General features: G+C 41.4%; 1 protein-coding gene across 2 annotated transcripts in view; it reads left to right on the top strand.

The window, feature by feature from the left end:
* Window positions 1-19,086, top strand: part of lhfpl4a (LHFPL tetraspan subfamily member 4a) — a 329,222-nt gene that overhangs the window by 255,181 nt on the left and 54,955 nt on the right. For both annotated transcript variants that reach the window (XM_063067680.1, XM_063067679.1), the window contains exon 2: window positions 6,327-6,563. In XM_063067680.1, coding sequence (XP_062923750.1) covers window positions 6,327-6,563 — 237 coding nt within the window. The remainder of the gene's footprint in view (window positions 1-6,326; window positions 6,564-19,086) is intronic.

Below are 19,086 nucleotides of genomic sequence, written 5' to 3'. Positions count from 1 at the left end.
ATATGTATCAAAATACAGTCAAAAGCTTACACAGATCAAATCATCACACAGTGCAGTCAGCCTGAAGTAGAACCATAATAACGCAGAATAAAGTGTAAAAACGACTGAAAAAGTGCAGAGCAGATAAATGATAAAGCCAAGATCTCAATGAGATAGATAGTGAGGCCAACAATTCACCTTATTGTACAAGAGTTCTGTTCTGGAATCTGATAACAGTGAGATAAAAGCTGTCCTTGAGTGTGGTGGTATGAATTTATATGTTCTGCATGTTAGGAGAGGCAAAACGAGAACATGTCTGGGCTGGGTGGGGTCTTTGATTATGCTGACTGCTATACTGAGGCAGCGAGGAGTACAGATAGAGTCCATGGAGGAGAGGCAGGTATGCAGAGCGGTGTAAACAACTCACTGCAGTCTCTTGCAGTTACATACAGAGCAGTAGCCATCACAACCTATTATGCATCCAGACAATTTGCATGCTTTCTATGATAAACTTATAAAGATCGGTTAGAGTTTCTTCAACCTCCTGAGAAGTTGTTGGTGAGCTTTCTCAGCTGAGACTGGAAATGAATTTGATACTGGCTGTCAAACAAAAATCTGTAATATACTTCAGGACATTGTACCTCAAAGTACATTTATTATCAAAGTACGTAGACAGAATATAGCTATGAGATTTGTCCTCCTGCAGGCAGTTGCAAAACAAAGAAACACCATGAACCCATTCAAGAAAACATCAAATACCCAAAGCACGATAAAAAAGAACAAAATGAGCAAATGGCAAAAAGGAGCGAACTACACATAGAACGTCACACATCAAACCCTCCGGTCCAGGAGTATTCCGTTCAGTTCAGTGCCACGGCACTGGCCAATGCAGGACGCAGGGCCAATCTTAATAATTGCACTCACATGCTGAATCCAGGCGAGGTCCTCTGAAATGATAACACAAAGGAATTTAAAGTTGCTGAGCTTCTCCACTTCTGATGAGAACTGGCTCATAGACTCTGGAAGTTAATAATCAGCACCCTGGTCCTGCTGATACTGAGTAAGAGGTTGTTGTTATGGCACCACTCAGCCAGGTTTTCAATCTCCCTCCTATAAGCTGATTCATTACCACCTTTGATGTGGCCTACGACAGTGGTGTCAATCTCATGCAGCTTAGTAGTAGAATCATATTTGAAAGAAGATTAAGTAAAAGAAGTAAGAGAAGTAATTTCATGAACTGTCAGCAAGATATCGCCATTGGTCGCGTTGTTTGCTGCACCATCTTAATACCTAAAGGTAAGAAATTTGCACGGAGGTGAAAAAAGACCTGGGAAACAGCACTGACTAGAGTGCATTTAACAACTTAATTGGTCAAATGGATTCATTCTGTTCCCTAGAGTTTTACAACTCTGTGACTCCTACTTTTTACATTTAAGCAATCTCTTGCTTTAGGTGGGAGGACTTTTAAAAGCCTTGCCTGGAGATTGATTCAAGGGGAATAATGGGCCACCCAGGATCCCACCAAAATGTATTTTATCAGTATATAGCCAGGATAGACAAAGGTGAGTCAGTGGTTGTTTACTTGGATTTTCAGAAGGTCTTTGACAAGGTGCTGCACAAGAGGCTGCTGAAGAAGATGAAAGCCCATGGAATAATAGAAAAGATACTAGCATGTCAGCAGATTGGCTGTCTGGCAGGAGGTAAAGAGTGGGAATAAAGGGGGCCTTTTCTGGTTGGCTGAAGGTGACTATGTGGGGTATGGCAAGGATCAGTGTTGGGAATGCTTCTTTTCACATTGAAAAGTATGACAGTGATCTGGATAACGGAAATGATGGCTTTGTGGCCAAGTCTGCAGATGATACAAAGATTGGAGGAGGGAGTGGCAATGCTGAGGAAGCAGGGAGTCTGCAGAAGGACGGACTGATTTGGAGAATGAACAAAGAAATGGGAGATGGAATACAGCGTAGGGAAGTGTATGGTCATGCAATTTGGTAAAGGGAATAAAGGTATAGACTATTTTCTAAATGGGCAGCATATTCAGAAATCAGAGGTGCAAAATAACTTCGGACCCCTCCTCATCCCTAAAGGATAATTTCAAAGTTCAAACTAAATTTATTATCAAAGTACATATATATCGTCATAGTCATAGTCATACTTTATTGATCCTGAGGGAAATTGGTTTTCGCTACAGTTACACCATAAATAATTAAATAGTAATAAAACCATAAATAATTAAATAGTAATATGTAAATTATGCCAGGAATTAAGTCCAGGACCAGCCTATTGGCTCAGGGTGTCTGACCCTCCAAGGGAGGAGTTGTAAAGTTTGATGGCCACAGGCAGGAATGACTTCCTATGACGCTCTGTGTTGCATCTCGGTGGAATGAGTCTCTGGCTGAATGTACTCCTGTGTCCAGCCAGTCCATTATGTAGTGGATGAGAGATATTGTCCAAGATGGCATGCAACTTGGACAGCATCCTCTTCTCAGACACCACCATCAGAGAGTCCAGTTCCATCCCCACAACATCACTGGCCTTACAAATGAGTTTGTTGATTCTGTTGGTGTCTGCTACCCTCAGCCTGCTGCCCCAGCACACAACAGCAAACATGATAGCAGTGACCACCACAGACTCGTAGAACATCCTCAGCATCGTCCGACAGATGTTAAAGAACCTCAGTCTCCTCAGGAAATAGAGACGGCTCTGACCCTTCTTGTAGACAGCCTCAGTGTTCTTTGACCAGTCCAGTTTATTGTCAATTCGTATCCCCAGGTATTTGTAATCCTCCACCATGTCCATGCTGACCCCCTGGATGGAAACAGGGGTCACTGGTGCCTTAGCTCTCCTCAGGTCTACCACCAGCTCCTTAGTCTTTTTCACATTAAGCTGCAGATAATTCTGCTCACACCATGTGACAAAGTTTCCCACCATAGCCCTGTACTCAGCCTCATCTCCCTTGCGGATGCATCTAACTATGGCAGAGTCATCAGAAAACTTCTGAAGATGACAAGACTCTGTGCAGTAGTTGAAGTCCGAGGTGTAAATGGTGAAGAGAAAGGGAGACAAGACAGTTCCCTGTGGAGCCCCAGTGCTGCTGATCACTCTGTCGGGCACACAGTGTTGCAAGCACACGTACTGTGGTCTGCCAGTCAGGTAATCAAGAATCCATGACACCAGGAAAGCATCCACCTGCATCGCTGTCAGCTTCTCTCCCAGCAGAGCAGGGCGGATGGTGTTGAACGCACTGGAGAAGTCAAAAAACATGACCCTCACAGTGCTCGCTGGCTTGTCCAGGTGGGCGTAGACACGGTTCAGCAGGTTAACGATGGCATCCTCAACTCCTAGTCGGGGCTGGTAGGTGAACTGGAGGGGATCTAAGTGTGGCCTGACCATAGGCCGGAGCAGCTCCAGAACAAGTCTCTGCAGGGTCATACAACCCTCAGATTTGTTTTTTTTTGCAAGCGTACTCAGTAAACCCAAGAACCATAATAGAATCAATGAAAGACTGCACCCAATAGTACAAACAACCAATGTGCAAAACACAACAACTATGCAAATACAAAAGAAAAAAAAAATCCCAATAATAAATAAATAAGCAATAAATATCAAGACGAAGAGTCCTTGAAAGTGAGTCCATAAGTTGTGGGAATGTTTCAATGAAGGGGTTAAGTGAAGTCTAGTCATTATCCCCACCGGGGGAGTAGATTTAGGACAGAGATGAGGAGGAACTACTTTTCCCAGAGAGTGGTGAATCAGTGGAATTCTCTGCCCAACGAAGCAGTGGAGGCAACTTCAGTAAATATATTTAAGAAGAAGTTAGATAGATTTTTGCATAGCAGGGGAATTACAGGTTATGAGGAAAAGGCAGGCAGGTGGAGATGAGCCCATAGTCAGATCAGCCATAATCTTATTGAATAGCAGAGCAGACTCAACAAGCCAGATGACCTACTCCTGCTCCTGTTTCTTATGTTCTTATTGTTCAAGAGCCTGATGGCTGAGGAGTAATAATTGTGCCTGAAACTAGTGGTGTCAGTCCTGAGGCTCCTGTACCTTCTTCCTGATGGCAGCAGTGAGAAAAGAGCATGGGCTAGATGGCGGGGGCCTTGATAATGGATGCTGCTTTCCAGTGACAGCACTCCATGTAGCTGTGCTCAATGTTTGGGAGGGCTTTACCCAAGATGGACTGGGGCGTAACCACTACTTTTTGTAGGAATTTCCATTCAAGGGCATTGGTGTTTCCATACCAGGTTGTAATGCAACCAGTCAATGTGCTCTCCACCACACATCTATAGAAGTTTGCTAAAGTTTTAGATGTCATGCTGAATCTTTGCAATCCTCTCAGGAAGTAGAGGTGCTGCCATGCTTTCTTCATTATGGCACTTACATGCTGGACCCAAGACAGATCCTCTAAAATGATAACACCAAAGAATTGAAAGTTGTTGATCTCTCAGTGAAGACTGGCTGATGGACCTATGGTTTCATGCTGTTGAAGTTACTTGACACTGAATGAGAGGCTGTTGTTGTGCCACTTCCCACACAGGTTTTCAGTCTCCCTCCTGTATGCTAATTCATCGCCACCTTTGATTTGGCAAATGACCGTGGCATTAAAGCTGTGCTTATCCTCACACTGATAAATATAAACCAAATAGAGCAGGGGTCTGTGCACATGACCTTGTGGTGCAACTGTGCTAATGGAGATTGTAGAGGAGATGTTGTTGCAAATCCAATCTGATTGTAGTCTGCAAGTGAGGAAATCGAGGATCCAATTGCACAGGGGGGTTTTGAGGCCAAGGTCTTGAAGCTTATTGATTCGTTTTGAAGGGATGATGGTATTAAATGCAGAGTTGTAGTCAATAAAGAGTATCCTGATGTACGGATCTTTGATGTCCAGATATTCCAGGGCTGAGCGAAGAGCCAATGAAATGGCATCTGCTACGTATCTGTTATGTCAATAGGCAAATTGGAATGGGTCCAAGTCTCTTCTCAGGCAGGGGTTGATATGTTTCATCACCAGCTTCTCAAAGCACTTCATCACAGTGGATGAAAGTGCTACTGGATGATAGTCGTTGAGGCAGGTTACTACGTTCTTCCTAGGCACCAGTGTAACTGAAGCCTGCTTGAAGCAGTTGGGTACCTCAGACTGTCGAAGCAAGAGGTTAAAGATATTGGTGAACACTCCATACAGATGATCCGCACAGATTTTTGTACTTGGTTAGGTACCCCATCTGGCCGTCCTGAAGCATTGCTCCCATATTGGCCTCATAGACCGAAATTACAGGGTTAGCATGGATTGTGGGAGTAAGCAAAGGTGTGTCCATGTTTTGATGGTCAAAATGAGCATTAAAGGCATAGAGCTCATCTGGAAGTGAGCGACAAGACAGGAAAATGGGGTTGAGAGGGAAAATAAGTTAGCCATGATTGAAAGGTAGAACAGAGAAGATGGACTGAATAGGCTATTTCTACTCCTATGTCTTATGGTCTTGTGATCTAAACTATCTTTCAGGAAAGAAATGTATCTGATAAGGTGTCCAGTTTGTCTGAAAACACCATTCAAAGTGTGCAAGAGATTATACCTGGCAAATAATAAGATTTTATTGAATCACACCAAATTCTCCCCATTTTGGGTGGGTTGTTAAAAGATGTGTGTGTGTGTGTGTGTGTGTGTGTGTCTGTGTGTGTGTGTGGGGGGTAAGGGGGAGAGAGGTGTTATGAGGAAAGCTGAAACCAGGCAGATTGCATTTCCAGCCTAGGTAATGTGCAAAAGAAATTCATTACTAAACAGCTCAATAGAGAACAAAAGGCTGGCATTCTCAAGTAATAAAGGTCTGTTCAAAGCAAACGCCTGAGTTTTACCTGGCAGATGATAAGGTTTAACCACCACCCATTGTTAGCGTTCCCCACACTGGGGGAAATTGCTGCCTGCTGAAATATCTGAAAAATATAATAAAATCTCTGCGTCATTACCGGTAAATAATCATTTGAAGAGACCCATTGGGATTCACATACGGTGAATAAAATTCCCAATATTTTCCTGGATGGAGATATTCAAAATATTTATCAGTGTAAGTGGATATTGATAGGAATTTTCAAATAGTAGATTCCCACTAGCTTATGCTAGTAATTTCCTCTATCATCTAAGCATTACTGATCCACCCAATTTCAAAAATTTTATCAAGAGATACTTTACCTGTTCAAATACCAGCGATCCTAACATAAAATTGCTTTTACTAATAATTGACAATATGTCTTTGTACAAGAATCTCCTTTGTTATAGAAGCATACATGCTCCAATATCTTTTCCTGATTTGTCATTTCTTTATTTCCCTCTCCCTATGTCCTTTCCTCAGCTGTTTGTCTCATCTTGGGATGTATGATATTCCCCGATGGCTGGGACTCGGAAGCTGTGAGACGCATGTGCGGAGACAAAACAGGGAAATACACGCTGGGGAACTGTTCCGTGCGCTGGGCCTACATCCTGGCCATTATTGGAATCCTGGACGCACTAATCCTCTCCTTCCTGGCCTTTGTACTTGGGAACCGGCAGAATGAACTCCTTCAGGATGATCTCAAGGTCGAGAACAAAGGTGGGTCAAAATTTCTACATTCAAATCTAAAACTGGTGTTTTATGTCTCCAAAACTGGCAGGCATTACACCAGAGTTCAGAGTGCAGGACATGCAAATCAAGCCCAAAACAAGTGGCACCCACAAATTCAGATCATAGACTGATGCTGTAGATTTACTGTATATGGCACTTAGCCCTGAGTTCTCCTGCTAAACTTGCATTAACAGCAACACAGTTGTTCATTATCTAGTGTGAATGTCATCGTGTCACAAATATCAACAGCAGCACACCTGCCAACCCCAGAAATGCGTCAAGAGGGTGGAAGCTTACTGGAAGTGCAAGGTGTTGCCAACTCTCTGCTTTGTCACAGACCCCTCTGTTTATACAGTCTGACGTCACTGATCAAAGCAGTGTACGATTTATTCTTAAAATCAAATGGCAGGTATTCATACAAGAGCGGGAATGTCATCTTTGTAGTGAGACTGGACTGGGTGATTTGCTACATCAACCATTTGCACTGCACTCCCAGAAACAAAACACTCCTTTCTCCCAATATTGAAAGGGCAACAGTACAAACCATACAATTAAACATGTCAGGGAGTAATTTCCAGGCTGCTCTTTCATCTCAACTCCAGCAATGATTTAAACAGTTCAGGATGCTCCTGTGATTAGTGAGACAATCTAATGCCATGAATTAGATGGCCCAATAGATACTCACACTATGTAATGTCCAACAATTATGCAAGATTCTAAAACCATCCATTTGATTACAGCCTGTGATTAATTATTTGAACTTCCTAAATGAACTGCAGCCACAACTATCTCCAGATATCCATTAGTCTTTAATATAAATCATTGAAATTCCTTGTTTTAGATCACAGATATGTATTTTACTCCCAGATATCTATTACCCTTTCATAGAAATCATAATAATTCCATACTTCAGGTGACAAACAGGAAGTTTACTCCCAGGTATCCATTATTCCTTTATATAAACTACCCAAATCCAAGGTGAAAAGATACAGTCTTGGCATTTATTGGGTGTTTTATATGTGTAAAAAAAAAAGAATCCACAAATTGTAGTTGACTTCATTATCCATTACTTGTCCGATTGTTTTCCCTGGCACTGGTTATTGCTCTGCTGGAGAGTGAAGCCAGTCTTCACTCCCACAGAACAAATTGCTTTGAGATCTACTGAATGTAGGAGTAGACCATAGTAATGAGCTGGGGACATGATGAGCAACCAATGATGCTTGTAACTACAACTGATGAATAATGATTACTGTGTGTCTAAAGTGCACTGGCCATGATAACACAATGAATTTGAACATCTGACATTCACCTGAGAATCTTCCTACTGCTACTTTAGTGAGAATTGGCCTCTTTTAAATGATTAGATTAATGTCTGCACTAAAATATTGGAGAGAGGAGTTTCAAAGAAATGAGGTACTCTCTTCCTGCGTTCAAATGCTGTAATATCAAGGCCATTGTGCATTCAAAGTTCAATGTTCAAAGTAAATTTGTTATCAAACTACGTTTATGTTACCATATACTATCCTGAGATTCATTTTCTTGTGGAAATTCAGAGTAGAGCAAAGAAATACAATGGAATCAAAGGAAAACTCACACACAGAATGACAAGCAACCAATGTGCAAAAAACAACACACAATGCAAATAAAAACGTAATAATAAAATATAAGTAAATAAATAATATTGAGAACATGAGTTGCACAGTTCTTGAAAGTAAGTCCACAAGTTGTGGAACCAGTTCAGTGCCCAGGTGAGTGAAGTTATCCACACTGGTTCAGGATTCCAATGGTTGAAGGGGATTAACTGTTCCTGACCCTCCTTGTGGGGGACCTAAGGCTTTCGTACCTCCTTCCTGATGGCAGCAGCAAAAAGGAAAGAGAATCTGTTTGAAATGCCCTCTAAAGGGATTTTTGCCATGGAATTTTAGCAAACTTTCAGAAAAGTAATACATTTTGTCCACTCTGACCCCTTGTGAAATGCACTGCCACTTTTTACCACATTCTGTGTTCAAGGAATACAGGACGCTGGAAATTCTGGTTTAAATAATTCTCACAGTTGAGAGTAATGATGGCCTGGTGATGCAAGCATGATGCGGCATTCAACTGTGGGTCAGTTTGGGGTTTAAATTCAAAGTGAAGGTTGGATCGGGGAATTGGAGAAGGGTAAGATTAAGGCATCAGTCAGCTGGAGACAGACTAGAGTCTCCTTTGGAGTCAGATGATAAATTGAGTTGGGGAGACAAGTCAGGAGGAGCATGTGAGAAATCAAAATTCATTGTATACTCCCTTGAGATTCATTTTCTTGCAGGTATTCACAGTAGAACAAAGAAATGCAATAGAATCAGTGAAAAAATACACACAAACAAGACAGACAGCTAATATAGAAAAAGAGACAAATTGTGTAGACAAACTGAACATGAGTTGCAGAGTCCTTGAAAGTGAGTTCATAGTTTGTGGAATCAGTTTGGTGTTGACATGAGTGACGTCATCCACACTGGTTCCATGTGTTAAAGGCTAATAACTTACTCATGGCAGAGATCAATGAATTGGAGTGGGTGTAGGGGTGGGAGAGGGAAACTGGTCAGTACAGTTTTTAAGGAAAGAATTGGATCCCAAACCTGTTTAGGACATACTCAGGGACTTTCAGAGTTAAATCACATCTATTCTGAGAAGGTGACCTAACCTCCTGGGCAAAACTGATGGAGCTAGAGATAAGGAATTACATAATGTCATTGAGTCCAGTGTGGAAACTGCCCCATTGGCAAAGTCTGTCATGTGACCAGAAATGCCAATCACTTTACAGAGTGGAGTGACTGAACACAGAAACTGGCACAATTGCATTGAGCTGCAGGCCTAAGTAATTTTCACATACATACTTACAACTGGATAAGCACAGTATTACACATACAGATCATTGTCCTTTGCAGATTCCTACCATGTTGAAATTGCCTGGTTCAGTTCAAACAGTGAAAAGATTTCAAAACTACTTGATTACCTTGAGTTAAGTACCTTAAAATGTCCCAACATTATGAAAAGCAATATTGCCTCCTTTATTGTGACTATGTGAGCACTCTGTGAATGAGACGTGACACAGTCCACTAGATTTCTGGGATACGGGCAAGGTCAGCATTTGCCCTTGGGAGGTGGTGGGGGGATCACCTGCAACTGAATGACCTGTTAGGCAATTTCAGATTCAGAATCAAAATCTGGTTTAACATCACTGATACAGGTCATGAAATTTGTTGTCTTGTGGCAGCAGTAAATTGCAATACCTATAATCAAAACACTATACATTACAGTCAATATTTATATATATAAAACTAAATAGGTAGTGCAAAAGAGAGGGAAAATACTAAGGTAGTGTTCATGGGTTCAGTGTTCATTCAAAAGCCTTTAGTGGTGGGAAGAAGCTGCTCCTGACACATTGAGTGTGTGCCTTTAGGCTCCTGTACTTCCTCCTCGATGGTAGCAATGAAAAGAGAACAGGTCCTGGATGCTGGAGCTCCTTACTGATAGATGCTGCCTTTTTGAGGCATCGCCTTTTGAAAGTGTCCTTAACACTGAGGACAATACTTCCCTGATGGAACTAGCTGAGCTCAGAGGGCATTTAGGAGTCATCCACATGTGGTAGTTGGTCTAGAGTCAAATACAGGCCAGACCAGGTAAGAATAGTGCATTTCTTCCTCCAAAGGATATTAATCAACCACATGGGCTTTTACAGAAATCACTGCTAAGACTTGTTTTTTCCCAGTTTCCAGATTATTGACACAGCCAGCATGGTGGGATTTGAACTTGAGCTTCTGTAATGTTTGTCCAGCCCACTAGTAATATTTATTGCTGTACCATAGCTGCTCAGCGTGTGTGGATGCCAATTCTTCTGACATCTACCTACAGTGAACTTAAGTAGAATGGACTTGAATTTCCACAGAGGTTCTCCCAATCAATAGCTATTTATGTGGTTCTCCAGGGAAGATTTTCTGTGGAAATCAGAGAATCCCAACAGTAATCTCAACTCCAAAATATGCTATTCTGCAATGATGGAAGATCATATCTAAAAGTTAGAGTGTTAAGATCTTTAAATGATGATGGTGAATTGTTAACTTTTATGTGTATTGACACCATTTGAGAATGATATAAAATAGGTTGCCAATTTGTCATTGCATATTACACCACTACAAAGAGTTAGAATTAACTTCAGTGTGTTTTGTATATATTGTACTCTCGATATCCACTTTACTGGGTGCTACCTGCACCTAATGAAGTGGCCACTGAGTGTGTGTTCATGGTCTTCTGCTGCTGTAGCCCATCCACTTCAAGGTTCAATGTGTTGTGCATTCAGAGAAGCTCTTCTGCACACCACTATTGTGGCATGTGTTTATATGAGTTACTGTCACCTTCCTGTCAGCTTGAACCAGTCTGGCCATTCTCCTCTGATTCCTCTTGTTAACACATCTCTTCGCCACAGATCTGCTGCTCACTGGACTTTTTTTTGTTTCACACTTTTCTCTGTAAACTCTAGAGACCATTGTGCATGAAAATCCCAGGAGATCAGCAGTTTCTGAGATACTCAAACCACCCTGTCTGGCACCAACAATCTTCCCAAGGCCAAAGTCACTTAGATCACATTTGTTTCCCATTCCAATGTTTTGTCTGAACAACAACTGCACCCCTTGACCATATCTGCATGCTTTTATGCCTATACACGCTTAGTTTTGTAGTTGTAGAGAAAAAAGCACATAATGCAGAGGCCTCACTTGGAGTATTGCAAGTAGGTTTGGGCCCTGTATTTAAGAAAGAATGTACTGACACTGGAATGGGTTCAGAGAAGGTTTACAAAAATGATTCCAAAATTGAAAAGCTTATCATATGAAGAGCACTTGATGTCTCTGGGCCTGTACTCGCTGGAATTTAGAAGACTGAGGGGGAATCTCACTGAAGCCTATTGAATGTTGAAATGCCTAGAGAGAGTGGATGTGGAGAGGATGTTTCCTATAGTCTAGGACCAGAGTGCACAACTACCGAATAAAGAAACATCCATTTAGAACAGAGTTGAGGAGGAATTTCTTTAGCCAGAGGGTGGTGAATCTGTGGAATTCATTGCCACAGAGGGCTGTGGAGGCCAGATCATTAGGTGTATTTAAGGTGGAGGCTGACAGATTCTTGATAAGTCAGGTTGTGAAAGGTTACAGGGAGAAGGCAGGAGAATGGGGTTGAGAGGGAAATGGATCAGCCTTGATCAAACGGTGAAGCAGACGATGAGCTGAATGACCTAATTCAGCTCCAATATCTTATGGTCTTTTGTATTGAGTTGTTACCATATGATTGGCTGATTACATATTTTTATTAATGAGCATGTTTACATGTATACCTAATAAAATGGCCACTGAGTGTATATCAGAATCAGAGATCAGGTTTAATATCATCGGCACATGTCATGGAATTCGTTCACTTGTGGCAGCAGCACAATGCAATACATGCTAAATACAGGAAGAAAATGTGTTATAATGTACATAATGGATATTAAATAGTTAACTTAAGAATAGTGCAAAAACAGAAATGATAAAATGCAGTGAGGTTGAGTTTAAGGGTTCAATCTTCAGAGGAGGAATCGTTGAGTGTGTGCCTTCAGGCTTCTGTACCTCCTTAATAAATTATTAAGAAATGCATAAAGTAGGGGTATTAGTGGGAGTTATCTTCAAACATCCTGTCTGCATTTGGGAGCCTCATTTTCTGGAGCGTACTTGCAGATAGGTAGACAACATGTGGCCAAATACCTGATTTGCAGTTGCAGCAGACAAGGTCGACTGCTGAGTTGCGGTCATGAAATAGCCCCAATGTCCACTGTCCCTATAACTGAACTGTATACTTAGATTTGAGCACACAGCTCATTTAAAGTAAATTTATTATCAAAGTACATACTGTATATTTCACCATATACTACCCTGAGATTCATTTTCTTGCAGGCATTCATGGTAGAACAAAGGAATACAGCAGAAACAATGCAAAACTACACACAAACAAAGCAATATGCTCCCTGTATGTCCTTATATTTCCATTGCTGCAGAAAAATTAAGCTACATGATGGGCCCATGGTGAAAAGTCTAAAGAAAGGAAAATATAAAGGATATTGATTAAGATAATTTAAGGATTAACAATAGAATGAATATAGAATTAACTTTACAACAATGGCATTATTTTTATTAATGAAGACAGAACTAACCTTGCATTAACTGAATGATGATTATTTTATTATCCATTTATGGGATGCAAATCAGTGGCAAAGGTCAATCTATCCCAATTTGCCCTCTTCAGAAGGCAGTTAAAACCAACAGTCAGCAATGTTGGTGAGCCAGGAGTCAAGTGTAGGGCAGATGATATGTCCAGCAAACATCCTTCTCCAATGAGATTATTGAACACAGTGGGTTTTACAGGTTTTTATTCAAATCGAATTAAATTCTGCTGAATAATGGTCTTTGAATTCATAATTCCAAATCAGTTGTGCAGTAACTTGTGCACAGTGCTTCCATCCCCTCATTCTGGGAAGCAGCAACAGTAAGGGCTTTTTCTGTTTTGAATATATTTACCTGTATTAGATTCAGTATAAAAATCGCTCTTTCTCTGCCAAAGCACACACACACACTGGAGTAAATTTTAAAAGGGGTTCCAATCTGGAACATTTCTGCAGACTAGGAAGAAACTACAGAGACCAAGACAGACAGAGAGAGACACACACACACAGACACAGAGACATAGACAGGGAGACAAAGAGACAGAGAGACTGAGCGAACACAGAAGGGCAGCACCGACCCCAGCATAGACCCCAGCACTCCAGTGGAACGGACTGAATGCGACGGCCCTCTCCTGGGTGGCTGCAAACAGGCATCACCACGGTTTAAGGCTTACTTTACACTATGACCGAGATCATGCAGTTCCCTCACCATCCGCCCCCACTGTTTGCCAATAAACGGTCTTGCAGCATTTCACATTGACAATGTCCAGCAAGATGTTGCAATCACAAGGAAAAACGACTATGACTGCAAGCTGCCCTCGCGCACCAGTGCCTCTGTGATGCAGGCAGCACCATGATCCAAACCAAGTCCAACTCCTCAGTTTCTCCACTCCACTGACAAGTAATTTAAGTTCTAATGCCCAGCAGAGGCTTGTGGTCATAACAAATACATATAAGTAAGACAAGAACACCATTGTTTGGATCCATAGAAGCTGCTGCATCCAAGTGCACCCTTATCTTACAGGAAGTAAACGTACTGGTAGAATATTTACTGCTCTCTTATATATGATAGATAAATAGAGCTCATATAAAATAGCAGTAAACATACAGTCACATTAAAAGAATCTTATAGTACCCTGGGTTCACAGACAAAAGCATGCACACAATTCCCTGAATGAACACTGGAGAGCAGCACCAATGGGAGGCGCCAGGCCCCAATCCAGCTGGGACCACCATGGCGTCTCCCCTCCTGGATGCCTGCAATAGGCATGTGTGGCACGAGGCCCAGTCCTTGCTCCAGCTGATGCCCGACAGTACAAAGGATCATATAAAGGAAGATGGTGGTGGTTTTTAATCATCCCAGCCCCAGAAAATTACTGTGGGAGTTTCCCAGGACAGTGTACTGAGCACAACCATTTTCAGCTGCTCCATGATTAACTCAGAAGAGAAAATATTCTTTGATGATTATGCAACATTTAATTCCATTTGCCACTCCTAATCAAAAGAACCAGCCCGTGCTTAATGACAGCAAGACCTAGACAGCATTCAGGTATGGGCTGATAAATGGTAAACCACATTATTGCCACTATTTTCAGCAAGGGGAGTTTGGCCACCTACCCTTGACATTCAGTTCAAAGATCAGAGTATAAATATGTCACCATATACTAGCCTGAGATTAATTTTCTTGCGGGCATTCACAGTAATTACAAGAAACACGATATAATCAATGGAAGACTGCACCCAACAAGGCGAACAAACAACTGACGTGCAAAAGACAACAACCTGCAAATACAAAAGGAGAAAAAGTCAAAATACTAATTAATAAATAAATAAATCAATCAATCAATCAATCAATCAATCAATCAATCAATCAATCAAGCAAGCAAGCAAGCAAGCAAGCAAGCAAGCAATGATAATGAATGAAGAGTCTTTGAGAGTGAATCTGTAGGTTGTGGGAAAAGTGAAGTTAGCTCCTGATGGCTGAGGAGTAATAAATGTTCCCTAATCTGCTGGTGTGGGTCATTTGGCTCTTGAATCTTTTTCCTGATGGCAGCAGCAAGAAGAAAGAATGTCCTGGGTGTGGGGATCCTTGATGATGGATGTCCCTTTCCTGTGACAGATTAGATTATGAAGACACGTAGTCCTCTTTTATTGTCATTTAGTAATGCATGCATTAAGAAATGATACAATATTCCTCCGGTGTGATATCACAGAAACACAGGACAGACCAAGACTGAAAAACTAACAAAAAGCACATAATCATATTATATAGTTACAACAGTGCAACAATACCGTAACTTGATGAAGAACAGACCATGGCACAGTAAAAAAGTTCAAAGTCTCTGGAAAGTCCCACATCTCACGCAGACGGGAGAAGGAAGAAAACTCTCCCTTGTCATGCCCGACCACAGTCCGACTCTGAGTTGGCCAAAAACTTCGAGCTCTGATCAGCCCTCCGACACCGAGTACCGAGCACCATCTCTGCCAAACGCTTCGACCTCAGCCTCGGTCGCCAGCAGCAGGCAAAGCCAGGGATTTTGGGGCCTTCCCTCCAGAGATTCTCGATTGCACAGTAGCAGCAGCAGCGAACCGGGCATTTCAGAAATTTCTCCAGATGTTCCTCTGCTTCTCACGTCTGTCTTCATCAAATCAGAATTGTGCACGGCACCCTACTTACAAATACGATATCATTTCACCGGAGAGGCTACGCGCGCTGCGTCACGCCGCCATCTTCTCCTCCCGCCTTGTGCTCAATGGTGGGGAGGACTTTACCTGTGATGGATTGGGCCATAATTTTTGGAGGCTCTTCCATTCAACGGCATTGGTGTTTCCAATGGTGGACCCAGGACAGATCCTCTGAAATGATAACACCAAGGAATTTAAAATTGCTGACATTTCCCATCTTTGATCCTCATGACGCCCAGTTTCCTCCTGAAATGTGAAGCACTGCCCCACAAAAACAGAATGCAAATAGGTGCTAAAGGATCGAGGAGTTGAATGGCTTATTTCTGGGATCACTGGCAAGGTCTATTTCCCAGGATTGAGTGACTTGTTGGAGTTGAGAGGGAGAATAAATCAGCCATGAATGAATGATGGAGCAGTCTCGATGGGCCAAATTGCCTAAATCTGCTCATACTGTATGTCTTATGATTTTACCATTCTGGAAGGTGATTAACCACTTTAGCCAAAGGAGATAAGGACAGTAGGTTTGGCCAAAGCAGACAAGAATGGCAAATTTCCTTCCTTGATAAACAACATTGAACCAAAATGATTTTGTGCTAAAAAAATCACCAAAACTAATTCAATTCCAGTCTCAGAATAATATTCATTTCCATACCTGTTTCCAAATTTTTCTTTGCTGAAATTATTTTTAAAATACTGGGGAAAAAGGTATAGATGCTTTAGTATTTATAAAGTTCTATCCATCCTTAATTCAGGTTTTGGAGGTGAATTTACTTCATTGTAATATAATACACATGGGAAAAAAAGTGCTAGCTGAATAAATAGGAAGATGTGAATGTTGCCATGGAGATTTTCAATTGGGCTTCCTCAAAGACCTGGTGTCTTTCATTTAGTGAGAAAGCAAGTCATACAAGCCCCATCTCCAGCTCAGTCTCTGTTGAATTAGTCTCATCCAATGATTAAAGGTTGCATGCAATTCATCGGAGAAAAGAAAACCAAATTAAATGTTTAGAGGACTAAATGTAGAAATATTTCCAATTATACCTGACCCAAAGACATAATGTAAGATCAACACTAATACTGTAAATCCAAAGGGAGTTCATTAGAAACTATATCCTCCACTATTTTGCTTACTTTCATTCCTACATCTGATGGATCTCACTGAAAACATCAGTGCTGACAGTTTGTGCAAATGATTATAACACAATGCTTAAAGTCTACTGATATGTTAATAATCTTCTCAAGATTCAAGATTCAAGATTGTTTATTGTCTTTTCCCATACACAAATGTAAGGCAAACAGAATAATTGTTACTCCAGATCCAAAGCAGCATTCCAAGTTCATTGAATGACTCAATGTCGATGTAACAAAGTCTTTAGATCAATCACACATTACATCAGGTTCATGTTGACTTGTGTAAAATTAACAGGAGAAGCAAACAGTCTGCTGCACCCGTCAGCAGTACAATATTTTAAAACGTACAACTTGGCTTTACAAGCAGGGAAATTTTAAATTGATCAATCGAATATTCACAATTAAAGTTATGCAAATTACTTATCCCTTGGAGCAGCTGGGAACTGGAACAATTCTTTGTCTGCTCACAAACAGATGACAGAGTTACTTTCAAGCTAGACCTTGTTAACATATACATATCAGACCTCTCTGACATCACTCAGGCCCCAGCTTCAATTTCAACCAAAAATGGGATGTGGCCTTCGACTCCTTCTAAGCAAGCTAGCTCCAAGGAGGATTGGAGCTTGATAGTAAATATTAACCCAAGGTAGTAAGTATAAAACTTATCTCTGAACTGAACCACACAGCTGGACAATGCCTGGGAAATGAACCAGGTACGATTGGGCCAAGGGGTTTGTATGACCCACTTGGTCTTACGGGAGAGGGAAATAACTGCAGAAAAAATTCATAGTCGCGAAACAAAGGAATACTGTCAAAAACGTTAACTTTACCTCACAACCAATGTGAATTGTAATCCATGGAACTGCTTTAAATTGCCATGATATATGCAACACGAGTTAGATTGATGTCCAGTAACCAGAGTATGAGGAATGTATGAGTTTTTTTTTCCAGAAATGGAAATATTTTGGCATTGGGGAAAAATTGGATATGCTGGGGCAGTTTGCTTTGGACTATCTTTCTGATGAAGTGGGGGAGAAATTGAATTAAGATGTATAAAATGAAGAAAGGCCTGGGTATAGTGATACTCAAATCGCTGGAGGAACTCGGGCAGAATCTATGGAGAGAAATGGACAGTTGATGTTTAAAGTCAAGACCTTTCTATTCAGGACATTTACAAAGACAGGTGTGTAAAAAGGACCTGAAGGATCATTGGGGACCCAAGTCACCCCAGCCACAATCTATTCCAGCTGCTACCATCTGGGAAACGATATCACAGCATAAAAACCAGGACCAACAGGCTCCGGGACAGCTTCTTCCACCAGGCCATCAGTCTGATTAATTCAGGCTGACACAACTGTATTTCTATGTTATATTGACTGTCCTGTTGCACATACTATTTATTATAAATTACTATAAATTGCACATTGCACATTTAGACAGAGACGTAACATAAAGTTTTTTACTCCTCACGTATATGAAGGATGTAAGTAATAAAGTCAATTCAATTCATCGATGGACATCCTAGATTCCAGCATCTACAGTTCATTGCACCCCCAAGGTAGAGTATATGAGAAGGAATTACTCTCAAAAACTGGGCAGTATTGGTAGAAGACCAGAGGGGAGGTGAAGAAGTATTTTATCCCACAGGTGGTCTGGAACTCACTGCTCAAAAGACAGTAGAGCCAGAGAGACACACTAAATTTGACAAGTATTTGAGTATGTACTTGAAGAGCTGTAATCTGTAGCATTGTGGACAGAGAAAGAAAGAAAGATTAGCTTTATATGCACATCGGAACACACAATGAAATGCGTTATTTGCTTCAAATTAAATCAGTGAGCATTGTGCCTGGCAGCCTACATGTGTCACCATGCTTTCAACATCAACATAGCATTCCATGGCTCACCAATCTTAACTCATATGCCTTTGGAATGTGGAGGGAACCGGGGCAGCCAGAGGAACCTCACATGGTCATGAGAACAGACGAACTCCTTCCAGACAGCGGCAGAATTGAACCGGGGTCACAGGTGCTGCAATAACCTCACATTCCTGCGACACCCTGAAGTTATGTATGAAATAGAATGGAAATTGCCTCTCAAAACTAAATCATGAGCAAGATGCAGGAACTCATGTTAAAGACAAGTACTGAATATTAGGAAATTCTTTGCCGTGTGTGGGGAGACATTGATGGAGACTGAAAGAGCTGAAGGTCCCAGGGGAACCTCTTTCAAGACAAGTGTCACTGAATAATAAAGAGACAGCAGATGCTGGAAATCTAAAGCTGTATACCCACTGAGTTCCTCCAACACTTTGTCTCATTTTTTAAGAGATAGAGCACAAAATAGGTCCTTGTGGCCCTTTGAGCCCATGTTGCCCAGTAATCCCCGACAACCCCAATTTTAACCCTAACCTAATCACTGGACAATTTACAATGATCAGTTAACCTAACTAGTATGTCTTTGGATTGTGGA

The sequence above is a fragment of the Mobula hypostoma genome, chromosome 15 (assembly GCF_963921235.1).
Source record: "Mobula hypostoma chromosome 15, sMobHyp1.1, whole genome shotgun sequence".
Classification (NCBI taxonomy): Eukaryota; Metazoa; Chordata; class Chondrichthyes; order Myliobatiformes; family Myliobatidae; genus Mobula; species Mobula hypostoma.
Note: the sequence above shows the minus strand (reverse complement) of the source record. Positions and strands in the feature narration are given on the sequence as shown.